The sequence below is a fragment of the Eurypyga helias genome, unplaced genomic scaffold, assembly GCF_000690775.1.
Source record: "Eurypyga helias isolate BGI_N326 unplaced genomic scaffold, ASM69077v1 scaffold41857, whole genome shotgun sequence".
Lineage (NCBI taxonomy): Eukaryota > Metazoa > Chordata > Aves > Eurypygiformes > Eurypygidae > Eurypyga > Eurypyga helias.
The window spans coordinates 6,437-23,245 of NW_010264411.1; the positions used below are offsets into that span (position 1 = coordinate 6,437).

Here is a 16,809-nt window from a genome sequence, read left to right on the forward strand (position 1 = left end):
GAATGTGGAAAGCAAATACTTTCGAACGGCAGCCAGCACGACATGTAACACAGTGGGGCATAATGCACGTTCTGAACAGCAGCAGCAGTTATCCTGAAGAAGTGTACTGCCCAAATAACGTTTGTCTGAGTCGTTCAGTTAACTTACTCAGGACCCTCTGCTAATCACGTCCTCTGAGAGGGGCTATAGAAAGCACCTACCTGGAGAAGTCACCCACCCTGTACAGAGAAGAAGGGGTAGATCTTCAGACAAACAGAAAGCAGGAGCTCAATATGCTCCGTCTCAAGCCTTTCTGAGGCCAAGGTTTCCAAATCATCCTGAATCTTCCTGATTAAGGAAGATATGAAGGACCACGTGCTGGTTTAATGCGGCATTCGTGCTGAAGTAGGAGAGACAAGGGAACAGCTGATAGTTACCTCATTAACGTTGATTTTAGACTTTGCAGACGATTCTAGAAAGGCACAGTTACACCACTGTCTTGCTAAGTTCTGACCCTGTTCTTTGCCGACTACACGCGCTTCCTCCAGGTCACATTTATTGCCCACCAGAATCATCGGAACCTGGAGAGAGGAACAAGAGACACATCAGCAAGTTCACATACAACGCGGGCCGTAACGCTGCGGCCTACAAGGGCATGTGAGGAGGGGGGAAACACGGCATGAAAAAGACTACGAATCACAAGTTCAGCAGAGCTCACAGACTAGGCTGGAATTTAGGTGCCTGCTGAGAAAAGGTTGAAGAAAGTCAGGACCACAGACACCCTGGTTCACCAAGAATTAAACACATGGAGGACACGGTAAAACCAAACGGCAGTATTTCAGCACCATCTTATGTTAGTAAAGATTATTTTTCTGGTCTCTACATCCAACCCCACCATTCTAGTCAGAAACTGAGCTTACTACTGAAATGCATTTCAGGACTTCTGTGTGGTGGAAGGCTAAACTGCCTGCCAGCTCTGCCTACCCCAGACACCGGAACACAACGCACGGGTTTTCAGACACACACTGCATGTTCCAGCCCCCTTGACCTGGCTTGTCAACCTGCTGTCGAGCCACACAACAGTAAACGGAAGCACCTTCGAAAAGCACCGCCCCAGACATGGAATAAAAGGGAATAGTCCTGCACAGCTAAGTATTCCCACACAGGACCACCTGCCCTTCTCACCTCAATACAGTATCGTACTCCTGGCCTGTTTTTTATGCACACAGAATAGAGGATGTTCACTACAACAGGCACAAACACTCCTGTGTTCCATGTTCACTTTGAATAAGTGAGATTTCCACTGATGACCACCCAGCAGCTCAGCTCCTGAAAGGACGTCACTTCCAATGAACAACCTCATGGAATATTAAACCCAACAGTTGATACCTGGTCAAAAGATTCATCCTACACTCATGATGCAAATAAGGCAATGACGAAAGGGCATCTGCCCCTCTCCTGAAGCTGTTGGCTTTCCAACGTGTCTGAGTGAGTCACCTTCTCGCTCCTTCATGAGGAAGAAAGTGCCTTGGGGGAACCACAGGCCTTGTGACATTTCCTACAGAGAAAGAGACATCTAATACCATAGGAAAAAGACCTTGGCTGTAGTAAATGCTTATTACCAATGTGTTTGCCTTAGGCTGCACGGAAAGGAGGGCTCCCTCGGATCGCCCAGCCCTCCCACTAACTGCACAAGGGCCCACAGAATGGAACGGGGCTCTTGCTCAGCTGCAGCTCACTGGTTTCATAGAACCATAGAGTCGTTTGGGTTGGAAGGGACCTTTCCCACCGGTGCTGCGGCTGTATTCACTTGGCGCAGTGCGGAGTGCCAAGGGCAGTCTGCACTCATTAAGTTATGAATCTGTTTGTCTCGGAAAGGATCAGAGTGAGCGCTGGCGAGTAAGCAGCAAGACACTTCCTCTCATCGGTTATGTTTAGGTGTTGAGTTAAAACACTTTCAGGAGAAAGAAATAGGGCAAAAACGTAGATTAAAACCAGTACTAAGACATCTTAGAAACAGCATCCGGATATATAATTTCAGGAGGCTTTCTGTGCTTCTCAGGCAGTCTGCAACAGCTGCAGCCCACTGAGATGTCACAAATAGGTAGAAAAGGCCTTAAACAAGCAAATAACACCCAAAGCAGCTAAAAAAACCCCTCCATAACAACCCAAACTACACCCCCCCAGGTGCCATTTCCTATGTACAAACGATGGGATCGCAGTGCAGCCCCAGCTGCCGCTCCTGCAGACCCCTTCTCCAGGACCGGGCACCCAGGGCACCCGGCCCAACCCCGCACACTCCCCAGCCCCAGCCCACCCCTTTTCACAGCCCGTTTGGAGACGGACATGCAGTTCAGGACTTTCTACGCCCGAGAATTGCGTGTTCCATATCATTTTGCAGCTGGCTTTAACAGCCTGCCTCTCTCAGATCCTGGGGGACGATACAGCCAGAGCCAAGGTGGATTCTGAAACGCGAGACCGCAGCAAGGTCCGCAGGACGCTCTGCAGCGCTCTGCGTGCACACGGCATCGACAGCATCCTGTTTCCCTTACGCTATGCGAAAGCAGAAAAAAACCCTGCAGAACTGCTGATACTGGGTGTGCACCCACTCCATTTCCTGCAGCGTTTAATTCTTTGAACAGAAAACGAGTACTTTCCAGCTGGAAAATAAATCATTATCCGCTTCCTTTGGTAATTTCCGACACACTACGTTCTTAATCGACTTCAATGTTAGTATTTGTGGTCTCATCCCGATTCAACTACACTCAAGATTCATTTTTATATTTAAAACTCACAGCCATACTGATGAGAAAAAGATCCCATTTTTGGTTTTTAAGAAGTGAGTTTTACTTACTACATCAAAAACCTGAAGTCACGATGGAGATGAAGCAAACCCAAAAAAGCCTATTTCACATCAGAGACCAACAGGGTATTTACAACTGCATCAGCTTGACCCCGTTCTTTAGTTTTCTAGACAGTTAAGAGAAATTTTCTCATACCAAAACATGAAAATGTGTTATGAACATGTTCAGCAAGAAAATAAAGCATATTAAGATGTGAAATAAGAGGGAAAAAACCGATAGATAGGTAAAGTGTACAGGTTTGAAAGACACAAAACACTGCAATGTTATTTCAAAAGGCAGTAGATGTTTATCATTGAGCCAAGACCATTTTGATGAACAACTAGCTTTTGCTCTACTTCATGCAGAAGACTGGAATTTCAGCTTCGTTAGACATACATAATTTAATGGCGTAAGAACTGGGATTTCAAAAGACACATTCTGAAACTAAAACAGGAAGGAGTGCAGTTTCCTAACTCAGCAGAACATGGCTTAAACGCTCAAAAGATTCTCATGCTTGGATTCAACAAGTAACATCCCCCGAACACAAAATAAATAAATGCATTTTAATAATTAAATCAAATCGCTGAGGTCAAACCGAAAGCAACAGTCTCTATTGTCCGCCAAACGTGACCAGCTTACGGTGCAAATTCCCCTCCAGCCAGCGCAGCGCTGGGCTCTGACCGGGAGGCTAATAAAGGACTCGTGCTACCGGGGATTTACGCAAGCATAATCCCTACCTAAATGGAAAGCAGTTTTGTATAAATAGAAGTTCAGCTTGTTAAACCAAGGAGGGAACCAACGCCGTGCAAAACAGGGCAATCGGGACACGGAGCAGTGAAGATCCCAGAGAAGGAAGCGGCCCAAGAGCTCGCCCTTGGCCTCACAGCAGCTCAGCCGCAGGCTGCGTGCATCCCACCACACTCTGCTCGTGCTCCAACAGCATTTTCCTGAGCAGTTATTTAAATACAATGCACATGGCTTACCGAGGGTTTGGCCTAAATAGGTGTCCCAGCCCCGTTTATCCACCAGCACTGCCCCCAGAGCGCTGGAAGGGGGTAACGGCTGCGAGTGAGGGGCTGCTGGGGCTTCCACAGCTCAGCTGGGGAGCCAGGAAGGGGCCAACACCACCCGAAAGCCATCGGCAAAGGCAGTGGCTACTTTTGAGCTGTCAGTGCAAAAAGCAGGCAACCCTTCACTCTCCTCAGGGCAGACCCTTGAATGCATTACCATCAGGCCAGAATAAAATTGATTTCAGGTTATTTTGGAGGAAGCCTACAGAGAGAGAGAGTTCCCACCTGGTCTCCTCCGGGTTACAGATTCTGCCAAATGACAGACGGAGCAAAGAAAACTGCCGAGAGTGTAAAAGCCGTGGGGGCTGTCTGCAGCGTGCCACCGCCAGCCCCGGGGACAGGCGTGCTGCAGAGCGCAGCTGAACCCTCCCTGCTCACGCACGCACGTGAAAACGAAGGGCGTTTTTCCGACCAACTCCTGCCATTTCCAAGACTGTGTGCTTTCCAGCACATGTGAAAATCTGCCTTCAGTATGCCGCTTGCCAGGTGCTGGACCTCCAGTAACACCACCACAGATGACAAACAATGCTCAGGAAACTTAAGTCCAACACAAAACTTTGCTATCCAGCAAAGAACATTCTTTAAAGAAGTTTTGCCCACAGATTCCTCAGTTACAAAAGCATTTTAAACATTTGCAAACGATGAAATATTCTACTTACATCTTCAGTGTCCTTAACCCGTAAAATCTGTTCCCGCAGGTCCTGTAAGTCGTTAAACGTGGACTGTGCTGTTATAGAATATACTAGTGCAAACCCTTGACCATTCTTCATATAGAGATCCCTCATTGCCGTAAATTGCTCCTGTAAACCAATATTTTTAAAGGTAATTAGCTAGTGAATGCAGCTAATCAACATCTACACAGGAATACGTTTATTGTAATGGAGAAGTGTATCGCACTGTAGTTGCCATCCCTTACAGAGATCCACTGAAGCATGCAAACTTAATAAAATCTTTAACACATCTCTTTGCCTTTGGGTTTGGTTTTTTTCCCCTCTAATAGAGAAAAAGGCTTCTTGAAAAACGTTAAAAAGATCAAGAGCAGCAATAAAAATGCGTCTGCAGATGGACTGTTGTATGCCCCAAGGTGTTAAGATCTGCTTGACAATACTTTGTAGTGAACTTTTGTTTATTTTCTGATACGGTGTTAAACACGAGTCTGCCATCAGACCAATCCCCCTGATTGGTCTGATGGCATTACAATAAACCATTAAAATAAACAGATACGGACTGCAGATGCAATTTCTCCTCTACCACGATATCGGGACAGGCCTAGGCGTCACATACTCGCAGCTGATGGTGAGCACCACTCGTGGGAAGGCACTGCCTGATCACCTCTGACCATATCCCACTATACAGCAGTCATGTCTAGCCTGAAAATAGCTTAAAGGTTCAACGCCATGAAATGCGGGCACAGGCTGGAAAATCTGTGCCAGATCGGAGCTGCCTTTGCCCTCGCCTGCCAGAACAAGGATTTCTGCGTCCACGCCTTCGCATTGCTGTGGATAATTTTCAAAGCTTCCTAAATAAAACTAACTTTTAGGAAGTTATGTCCGCCCCCTGCGATGTGCACCCAACCAGCCCAAGGTCTGTTTACTCAGTGACAGGACTTTGCAGGATGGCAAGTGGCACCGGCATGGCAAAGGGATTCGCTGCTCCCAGGCTGGAAGGACGACATGGGCATCCCAAGGCAGCACGTGGCAGCGCCAGGGTGGTGCCACCTGCCTGGAGGAGTATTCCCTGATGGGTATGAAGTTTTACCGATGAAATCCTCTCAACGCAGGCCGATGTGACGTGCTGGGAGGTGATCGATCCCTGTGCTCTGCCTGGAAGTGGCTTCAACCTGTGTCTGTGTATTTTGGCACTTGCAAAATGAGCATGTAAAATTACCCCGTACCAGTACGTTGATAGTGAGACGATGGTGGGTGGCAGGGGAGAGGTGAGTGGCACAGGATGCACAGACCTTTGTGTTCCGGCACTGGGGCACCAGCTGGGGAACGGGCTCACAACGCTGCTGGCTCACTCACCACCATGGGGTTTGGGTTATTTAACAGAACTGCTCAATTTAAATTACTGCAGCTGATCTCTTGGTTTCGTTTGGGCAGAATTATTATACTAGTCTAAGTTCTACTCTTAACACCTCACCTCCTCCTTAACAAAGAAACTCCATACCACTTAGAAAAAGAACTTTACTTACTGTCCCTGCTGTATCAAGGATTTCAAGCATACACTGTTGGCAGTCTACTTCCACTTGCTGGGGAAAAAAGGGAAGAGACAAACACAGTTAAAAGTCTGCAACGGGACAGACAAGAGGAATCTCAGCTTAGTTTTTACCCCTGGTGCAAAGACCTCTGTAAGCAAGCCAGCCCCCCACACCCCCCCAGCACTAAGAGAGGCAGAACTAATAAAGGATGAATTACACCCCAAGCCAGGCCTTTGGGTCAGCTCACTTGGGCTCCAGGACTCCGTTGATTACAGAGGCCTAAATGATCAGCTCATTGTAAACATCCCAACTTCAGTGAGAGAAAAATCCATCCTGACTAGAGCTAGGCTTAGCAAGCCTTCCACTCACTGAGAAATGTCTCACATCCAAGGAGGGTAATTCCAGGAAAGTCAAATAAATTTAACAGCAGAACTCATGCCACAATTTCCATTTAATTATCACAGGCACAAATGTTAAAGGGTTTTGTTTTCTGCTTTGGTGCCTTTAATTATGGCAACATTTATGCTAATCTGTAAAACAATGGGTTACTTGACATCAATCGAGCAAAGAAAGCAGCTCTGTTGACAGCATTACGTAACACCACAGCGTCAGGGACCCTGACAAGGACTTGTGCTCGGCAATTACAAGCCCGCATCCAAAAGGGTTGTGAGGAATTTTGTCTGCCTTCAAAGCAAGAACGCGTTTGAGCTAAATGGCAAACCAGCCATTCTTAAAAGAAACCAGCAAAATGCAATTGCTGTACCACAGTAATATAACCTACTGCGATGAATGGTGTATATATACCCCCTGTAACGCCTCCTACAGACAGCACACGCCCAGCAAATACTGACATTTTATGTTTTGAAGTAATAATTATATGTTAAATTACAGCAAACATGTGAGTGACAGTCTGACCCCAGTTTGGTTGAGCTGTTCTTGTCCCCCAGTACAAGCGGAATTCGGTGACGGAAAATAGGCCAGGCTGATCTCTGGGCAGGTGTAGTAACCTCTAACGACAGCAGCGAAACACTGGAGAGCTGCAGCCTCAAACTGCCTCAACTTGACGCATCGGAGATTTAAAGCAAAAGCTCTTGGCTGTATGGAGTAAGGGAGGTTTAACCCTCCTCTTAAACAGAACTAAGGTAAGGAGTGGTCCACTTAACGGCAAAATGTGTCATCCCCTGATAATTCAGCTTTCTAGTAGCTGATACAGTTTGTTGGATTGCTAGTGAAGTACTCTGCGACGCCAATGGAAATCAGCTGTGTGGAACCATTCCCAAACCTGATGCTCTCCGTGCCTTGCTTTCCTGCTGCGGATTTACGCAGCCCTAACATTTTTGCAGAAAAGACCCTCTCTCATTCCCATAAGCTTCTGCTCTATTATTAAAAAGAAGCAAGTTCTAGGAGACTTGAAAGAAAAAGATCATGTTATTTTACCTTTCTGTATGAGTCTTCTATTGTCGGGTCATATTTTTCAACAAAGATTCCCTGAACGAACTGTACAGTCTGGGGAGAAAGGAGAGAAGAACAAAATTGGTGAAGTGAACGTGACCAGTAACATTAACCAAGAAGCACTTTATAAAAATGTAACAACAATTACTCAGTGCTGCTGTTAGGATTGAAAAGTAGGGACTGGAGTAAAAGACATACACATTTTAACATGTTTTTAATTAAATTTGCATAGTTTCTGTTGGTTTAAGAATCACCTTATTCAAGCACGTTTTCAAAACCTTTTTGAACCATAAAGTGTTTGCTTGCTTTTTCATAAAAGATGATATCCTCAAAACCACATTTACTTCAGTGTCTGCGACTTCAGAAGAAGAAAAATCACAAAATACGGAAGACTTGAAACTTCACCAGAAGAACTGGCAACCTGTCCGCTGTGGAAAACCCACACTGCTATGGTGGAGCTACTCTGGATTACACACCCAGAGCACAGGCGTATTTCAGAGCAGCGATTAGATCTGGAGCATCTCCAGCTACTCAGTTTATATCAGACAGCTGAAGTAGGAGACATCATTCATTTCAAAGTGGAAGCCTTTCTTCCCCCTATATAATTATTCTGAGCAAACGTACCCTAAACATTTCCCATCCAGCTGTCACTCGGATGCGGCCCATCGCTGGACATCCAAGCTCTGTGTTTGGCTCCCGGCACTCCTCAGGCACAGTCTTCCTTTCCCTGTCACCCTGCGTCCCCATCCCCTTACCCACAATCACTTGGGATAACGTAGTAACGCAGCACCGGAGCGTCCAGGTTTGGTTGGTGTTCGTAAAACAAGGGAGGGGGTTGTAAAACGAAGCGCCAAGATCCCAGCACTTAATTTTGGCTCTTCAAAATCCACAAACGCACCAACTATCTTCAGCCAGCTGAACGTGCCACAAGGGTTTTTAATACAAATTCTGCCAGGTCACTACCTGCTGCGAGACGCCGTGTTTTGTTTGGACAGAAGGCTGGGAGTTTTCTGCGGGAGGGTTCACGTTGGCCATACAGGTACCTGCAAACCACCAGAGCGGCATAGGCCAGGTACAGGCAGAACATCTCCCTGCACACTGGAAACTGGGCAGTTCCTCATGGTTTGCTGCCTTTTAATGTGAGAAGAAAAGATTTCTAGCACGACCTCATTTAAAAGTCATCCTATATTGTTAAATAAACCCATTTTACACTCTAATGATCAAAGCCTCCGCTTCTCCAATATTTTCTTGTCGCACTGAACAGCTGTCCCAGCCTGCCCTTCAGATAGCAGATCTCAGCAAAATCACTAAAATACCACTATTTCCGTGGATCACGGTGGTACCAGCAGTGGGAACCGACAGTAGGAATTGCAGGTTATGGATTGTGTATTAGGAATCTTAGCACAGCTGGTGACCGAAGAGAGTCCAACGGAGGCTGCTATTTGCTAAGATTTGCCACTTGCTCTCTTACTACGTAATACTCTTATTTGCTGATGCACTTCACTTTTATTGGCTATTGGAGGAAAGTGAGGCCAAGGGATAAGATAGAAATCTGGGGTTGTTCTCAGGTTATTGTGTGGATCCAATGCTTTTCTAACTTTTCATTGGTTTGACGGCTGTGCATCCCAACTTGAGTTTCCAATTCTGTACAGCCCAGCGCACGACCGGATGCTCTTGGTAGCACTGATCTCCAGGAGACTTGCACTCTCATTAGGAATGAGGCAAAAACTACTGTACAGGAAACGCTTATGAAGAAGTTGAGCAGTAACTGTGCCCTAGGAGCTACAAAGGGGGTTTTGCTACGCTGACATCATTTCCAAAAGGCACCATCAGCATCATACGGGCACAGAAGAGTTGACACAATAAGGAGGATTTGCAGTGAAACAACACCGTATTGTAATCTACACTCTCAGTGAAAACACAGAGCTGAAAACGAACACCAGCCTCTTTGTCAGACCTTGTCGTTTATACAGTTTGAAGAAAGAGATGTTAAAGTGACCTCCATATTATTTTAAACCCCACCTGGGAACCTCTCCTTGCTAATGCCTGTAAATAAGTAGACAGTCATCCTGAAAGCTAAATGTTATTCATTCTTGGGGGCTAACTGGCACTTTCCGTGTCCTGTTATAAACATAACGGATCAGTGTTGCACAGGAATTACAACATATGCTTGCTTAGCACCTAGGCTGTCAAAAATAATTTAGCTTTTGTTTACCAGACTAAATAATCACGTTTCAGCTTTTAAAATGGCCATTGACAGACAATGTCTCAGGCTTCCCATCGCAAATAGGGAAATTGAGTATGTCAGATGGCGAATAATCTTTACGTACAGCATGTTAATAAATGCTCTGTTTTACTCAGTGAGTCTTTCAATGTCACGTGACAAAACCAAGATAATCAAGGAAAAAGTAACACTGATTCTGCAGTTGCTACGGAAGAACAGACTGCATCGAAAAGCCTGACACCTACATCTTGTAAAAATTAGGATGGGATCTCAGAGAGTACATTAAATCCCATATAAAACTGAATAGTCTTTCCTCCTCTTCATCTGGATTCTGCAGGTGATCTACCAAGATGATCAGCAGCCCACTTCAGCAGAATAAACAATGGTGCAAGAAGCAGCACCCACGCGGTGAACGGCTGGTCAGCCATTAACCTCTTCTGTGAAAAGGAACATGGTGTAGTTTCTTGTTTTAGATAACTTTACACTTGACCAGTTCTTTGCCTTTCTCTTGGAGCTGCTTGACTGATGCGTGATAAACAGGTGACAGAAATCTCTTACAATGCTTTACTATCAACTCTGCTATGTAAACCTCTTCTAGAAACAACACAAGTGCTTAAGGAGTGCAAAGTGTCATCAGGCTGCTTATCCCTCTGCACTGCCCGTGCTGGAGGCGACTTCCCGTTCTGCCCCGTGTTTTCAGTCCAGGCTGCTCATCTGGGTTCTATCCCGGGTGGAAAACACCCAGCTTTCAAGGAATGCAAAGCTGCAGCCGTCACTGCTGTGCACAGCAAGACTTCCCTCTGTTCCACGGCGGGTGAGGCGTTTAACGCTTGCACACATCCAGTCGTTTACAAGATTGCACCCGTGCAGAAAGGAGAAATGAAATACTGTTGTAACAGCGATTACTTCTCCAAAACATGGCACGTTCACAGGTGTTCCAGGGGTGCAGCAGTGGCTACAGGCCTTACAAACGACACAGCTATCCCAACGCATTCAGTGAGCGCTGTCTGCAGTAAGGCCAGTTTTGAAGGTTGTGTATCGGTTTCAGAACTGCTTCCCAAAACTCACCAAAGCGGACTTCCCCACACCTCCTGAACCAAGGACCACTAGCTTGTACTCACGCATGGTGTGGTCTGTTCAGACAGCGACAGTCTGGAAAACAGGAAGAACAGGAACAGTTACACACGTACCTGCACGTCCAAGCTTATGACAGTGTCTTCTGACGGCAGCAACACGCTGCCCTCTCTGCGCACTGCTGAGAACAAACGTCTCCTTAAGTAACAGCCACGGTTTTATTTTTCCACCTGGGCACTCAAATTTAGACAGCTTCTCCGACAGCCCCAGTTTATCCCGAGACGCCTGTGAGCCTGCCGGTGCTCGGAGAGGAAGAGGATGAATGAATACACACACCGTGGTACAAACACACGCTCCCACTCCCAGCTGTGCCGGGTGGCACAAGCTCTCGCCGCTGGTCCTCCGCATTCCCAGCTTTTCATAGCATAAACCAGCGAGTATTGGACAACAAAATTAGGTCAGAAAAGTGATTTGCTTCTCCCGCCCACCCCAGCAGGGAAGGTTTTAGGTCAGTATTTTCTCTCTGGAAAAGGTCAGGCCTAACTCGCGGCTGCCAAGGCAGAACCTCTCCGCTCGCCCAGGCAAGGACTCTGCCTTTTTATGGAAATCTTGCAACTCCCTCCGCTTGCTCCCCAGCACCAGAAAACTCCTCATTCTCAGCGAGATTCCCTGACAAATAAGGCAAATGACAAAGCCGGTGATAAACATTTTACACTGTGTTTACATTATAAGTCAAGCTGGGCTGTCCCTATCAACAGAGCTCAAGCAAACAATGACCTCAGCAGCTAATTATCTCCCCCCAGCCAGACAGCGCTTTCTTCCCAAGTAAGGCTTCGGAAACACGAGCGCTATGAGGCTGGGCACGCTGCGTTTCTCCAAGGCATTTCAAACTAACGTTGCCACAGGATTTATGGGTTCGCTGGCTACAGTTTGAGGAACTGCTTTAAAAATAAAAACGTATTCCAAGGAGTTCGACAGAGAAATGTATCACCTTGTCGACTCCTGTTAACAACCGTCTGCGAAGAACAGGGGTCGTATTTTTAGCTTTGCAACTGTGGACAAGTCCCTGACAATCTGTGTCTCAACTTTATGTAACCATTAAATCGGGACAGGTCTTTCTTCTGTCATTCAAACTGCCAAGGGAAAGCTGTAAGAGAGACAAGAGGAAACCCACATGCTGCCACACACCCGTAGCCAGCCCCACCAGAGCTGCGTTCAGCCCTCGCCCAAGCATCCTACTTTTAACCCTCACCCCTCAACTGCAGCGTCTTTTATGGCCTGAACGTGGCACAAGCACAGGTTCAAACAAAGATAACGCGCTGCTGGAGCGAGGCCTGCAATTCGGCAGCCAGCTTACCACCCACTTCAGGCTCATTTTAAGTCCAAAAAGCAGCAATACAGGGCTCGTTTGCCCGTGCTGAGGCTCTCCGCGGTCCAGCTGCCTTTCCCTCACCCAAACCCGAGAGGGGGAATACAGCCGAAGCTAGCAGCAACACCCCAGGGTTTTGAGCACCTTGGGATGGTTTTTATTCATCTCCTGAAACCCGTATGAGCTGCAGCCAACTAATTTCATAGAAACTATGAAACTAAGTCAAACCAAAAGGGGTTTTCCAGAATGGCAACTCTGAGTATCTGAAGGCAGAGCAAGCAAAGTCTACGCACTCTAGTACACCGGCAACATCTCTGGTTAAAATTCCGGCAGCTGTAAGCTTGAAAATTTCCCCAAGAAGTAACATTCAGTTCCCTTTTTTCAAAAATCATGATTTTCGGATGGGAAGGAAAGGGGAATTCCAATTAGCAATGCCTTCCCCTTAATAATCCTTAGAAATTAAAAGGCAATGCATTGTTTATAAAGTATAAACCCGACTTATTGATCCAGTCTATCTTCACCTTCCTACAGTTCCACAGCCTGTTTCGCCCAAGAAAACGCAGAACGCCATCAAGCTAAGGGTTAAATTTAGCTGTGAACTCTTTCACTTCTTATTTATAGTAAAAATACTTGTGGGAAAGTTTCAGCTGGGAGCAGTACAAGACTAACTTCTCATTTCTTCTCTACAGCATTTGCTGATTTATTTTTTTTTCAGGTGCAACAGGAAACCGAGATCCTGAAACGCATGAGCCTCATTACTGTAAACCCCACACGCCTTAATTATCTTGTAGCTCTTTCACAAGTATGTTAATGTTATCTGTTTATACAACATGAATAGAGTGCTCAAGAAATTACTATGCTGCATCCTAGCCAACTTTTCATTTGGCAACTGTTTATGCCCACCTAAAAACAGTCAGACACAGTAGCATTCATTGCCATCCAGAGCCCTGTGCAGCGGAGTTGCATGCTCTGAAGCAACGGCTGTGTTTCTAAATGGTATGAAATTATGGGTGTTAAGTGTTTCTTTCGATTCAAGAATAGAATACGATCACTAAGAGTGTAAAGAAATAACTTCTACTGTTGCCTAAATGTGCAACTGGTCTCATCTGCACGCTAAATAATAAAAAGAAAGCAAAAGCTGAGCATGTCTCCTGCTCATGCTCCCTTTTCCCATACGCAGACAGGCACTGGCAGGACAACAGAGCACGTTTCACACCAACCCACCATCACTGCCCTGAGCGGCAGGCTCCCTCCTCCCTGCTGTACTGGACTCTCCAACCTGGCCAGCACCTGTACAGCCACTTTAAACACAGAGTAATAAATTACTAGGGTTCAGATTTCATCTATAACCATGAACAAACTTGCTTCTATACTGCAAAACACCTGACAGCTCAGGATTAAACTCATTTTTTAACAAGGGCATCTCTTTGCTGCTGCTGTCACCAGCACTGCCTGGGAAGTGACAGAAAGGGACATTCAAGATTTCACAGCATCAGTCCCAAACTGCCCAGCTCTCTCCTGAAGGAGTGAAAGGCCATTCCCTGTGAACAGACGGAGAGGAAAAGAAAAACTGCAGGGTATTTGTTTTAACCTAGAAAAATGCAAGGCAGTGCCGGCAGGATGGCAGAAGGATCTCAGAGAAGGACCAGCAGATGGATGCAAACACAGATGAAGCTGTAACTTGACACAGGGCTCCAGGCACCCACTCAGCTGCCGCTTTATTCAGCCGAGCACTCACACACTCCCTTAGCTGCACGAATCATCTTTTGCCTTGTTGCAACCCAGCAGCTGAATCAGGGTACAGAGACGCAAAACTTTCGGGGTATTTCCCAACCAGCGGAAGAAGCCAGGCAGAGGCTGCAGGGAGGGCGGCACGAGGAGAACGGCCGGGACCCTTTGGGAAATAAACCTGGCACCAAACTGAGCCGCTCCTGTTACAGAAGTTTTACCAGCTCATCAAGGATTTTATAGTTTGGGTGGTGGGGAGAGAGAAGCATAAACAGGGAAGAGAAGCCAACACAGCACTGAGAGAGAGAGGGTGAAAGAACCACACGCTAACCTGAAACGTGGCCTGCACCCTGCGAAATGCAAACGCCCGAGCGCAGATCTGAAGGCGGCAGTTGGCATTCATGAGTTTCTCCTTCCTTCTCCAAACCCTGATGGAGCTAGGAGTAACTGCGGGTGCGGATATGCTGCTTGGAGCATAGGAACAGAGGTTCGGAGCGAGGAACAGAGCTGCGAGCACGCGGTCTGCTGGTTTCACATAACCTGATGTGGAGGTGGCCGTAAGTGACGACACAACCCCTGTGAGCTACGATGGCAACAAAAGGCTATCAAAAAACCAAAATCAAAGCAGACAAATTCTTGACTCAGCCTTAAAAAACGTGGACTGTAATCACAGATGTGTATTTGCACAACAGCAGAGGACATCAGGAAAGACAGAACACAGGAACTTCCCCATTACAGGAAACAAGGTTCAGGCCACTTTTCATTTTAAACAATATGTTATACACATCAGTTCTCAAATTTCCCCAGTGCCAATGTTTCCAGAGTTCGCAATTTCATTTGAAATACACTGAGAACATTAAAAAGCTCATACCTTGGCATAAAAGATCTCTCATCAGTGTTAGCAGCCCTACTGAAGGTTTTTCCGGGCTCCCTACAAGGGACTGAAAAAGATAAGAAAAAGCATTATTAATCATTTTTCAATTGACAGGATATGTAGGCATCAAAGAGTTCCAAACCAAAACACGCTGATCACAAAATCTGCTCTCTGCTTTATTGACAGAGCTCTACGCAATTTCTGAGTACTCAAATCAAATTACCTTAAAAACAAGAACTCCAGCACAAGCTAAACTCACCCCCGGGACAGGGAAGGACTGGGGGATTCCAGGGAAACCAATAGCAAACCAGTTACTATTGGTTAACTACCAGTTACTATTAATTCTTCACACCCAGTGACGAAGCTTCAGCATGAAAACGGAGTAACCGCACGGACGGGTCTGGTTTTCCAAGAGCCACGGCGCACCCCTCGCTCGGGGCAGGCTGGGCCAAGGCAGCCGAGCTGCAGAGCCGAAACGCTCCAGCACAAGAGCTGCAGCAGTGCAGGACCGACCTCCAGCTCGCTCCATAGCTCCGGTCGGCGCAGGCAAGGGCTGCTCAGCCTCCTGCCTCCAGATTTCAGTGAGGAGCACAGCTTACCTGCGGTTTTAAATTAAAATTTCAAGTTCCCAATTTCTGTCTACCAGACTTGCTGGCAACAAAATACAGTCCGCAGACATGGAGGGAAAAGATTGCCATCGCAGGGAGAAGTACTCCTCTCCTCTTCTGTGCTGTTCTCACGTCATTATCGAAATAGCTTGTCCATTGTTTTCTTTGTATCCATTTTTACTGGATTATGCTAAATTGCTACTTCTGTCCACAACTCCCTGTACCTGCTATTTGATCACTGCATTTGCACAAGGTTTACGCCCATTTCCAAAGTCTCGCTTTTTGTCTTTCCTCTGGAAACACCTCCTACCTCAATACGACGGATTCCATCCCCACATACACTGACAGCTCTCCTCCCTCCATTTCTGACCGTTCGTTGTTCAGCTAACCCAGGCGTGGGAATTCTGACAGGTCAACGACCAACTCCTGCTGAAACTCAAGACAATCTGGGCTCCCACATCCCTCCTTCCAACTTACACTGAACTCCCTCCCGCTGCCTTCGCATTTACAACACGCCGTGCCTGCCCCAGTGTGGGAAAGATTGACCCCCGAAACCTGGGGAAACGTCTTTCTGAAGAACACGCTGAAGACAGCAGATCAGCAAAGATATTTAAAAACGGAGTCAGTACTAAATGAGTCAGAATGGATGGAGAGGCGAGGGGGAGGCAGGGCAGAGGGAAGGCATCTGCTCCTCCGCAGCTCCCACTTGCTGCAGGGCAGCGGTGGCATTCCGGACAGGCGCTGGCATTCCGGACAGGCACTGGCATTCCATGGCAGCTGAAACAGGGCTGGAAATGCCACCGAGGCTGCTGGCTGGGCTTCCACTGTGCACTGAGCACATGTCCAAGAGGTAGGTTTAAACGGACACAGCCACATTTTAACAGATTAACAGACTCCATCCATCCTGGCAAACTGGATTAATCAAACCCTCACCCGAAAGCCGGCTGCTACACATCTCCAAGCACTCGGGAGCTTCCCGTGCTCTCCAGGTTCTTTCCTGCGCTCCTGCAGTTTGCTTTTCCTATGACAAACAACAACTTTCTCCTGCAGGAGAGATGGGCACTGCTCAAACCAAACCATCATGTTCCTGGACTTCTCCCTAATCTACCCTACAGAAGGCCTCACTTAGAAAAGACAAACTGAGGTCAGCTTAAGCCTGTTTGAGGTTGTATCAAGTTTTCAAAGCATTTTAGGAGATGAAAATTTAGAACATTTCACTATCAAGAGTGCAAGAGAAAAAAGAGTGCTGTTTAAAGTAGCCCAGCAACCCTAAGTGATTTTCAAGGGGATAAACTATCACTTAACCACTCACAACTGGCTTTGCAGTAGTAAAATCCAGTGACTGTTGCAACACACACAGAGTAAAATTATTTTGTGGAATCCATCCG

At 46.7% G+C, this 16,809-nt stretch overlaps 1 protein-coding gene across 1 annotated transcript in view; it reads right to left on the reverse strand.

Annotated features, from left to right (window-relative positions):
* The window catches only part of RAP1A (RAP1A, member of RAS oncogene family), a 20,157-nt gene extending 5,277 nt beyond the window's left edge, over window positions 1–14,880 (reverse strand). Inside the window, exons 1-6 of the mRNA XM_010156382.1 lie at window positions 14,809–14,880; window positions 10,837–10,918; window positions 7,530–7,598; window positions 6,087–6,143; window positions 4,552–4,692; window positions 417–560 (exon numbers count right to left, since the gene is read on the reverse strand). Of these exons, the coding sequence (XP_010154684.1) occupies window positions 417–560; window positions 4,552–4,692; window positions 6,087–6,143; window positions 7,530–7,598; window positions 10,837–10,893 (468 nt within the window). The 5' untranslated portion in view covers window positions 10,894–10,918; window positions 14,809–14,880. The remainder of the gene's footprint in view (window positions 1–416; window positions 561–4,551; window positions 4,693–6,086; window positions 6,144–7,529; window positions 7,599–10,836; window positions 10,919–14,808) is intronic.
* Window positions 14,881–16,809: the final 1,929 nt, after the last annotated feature.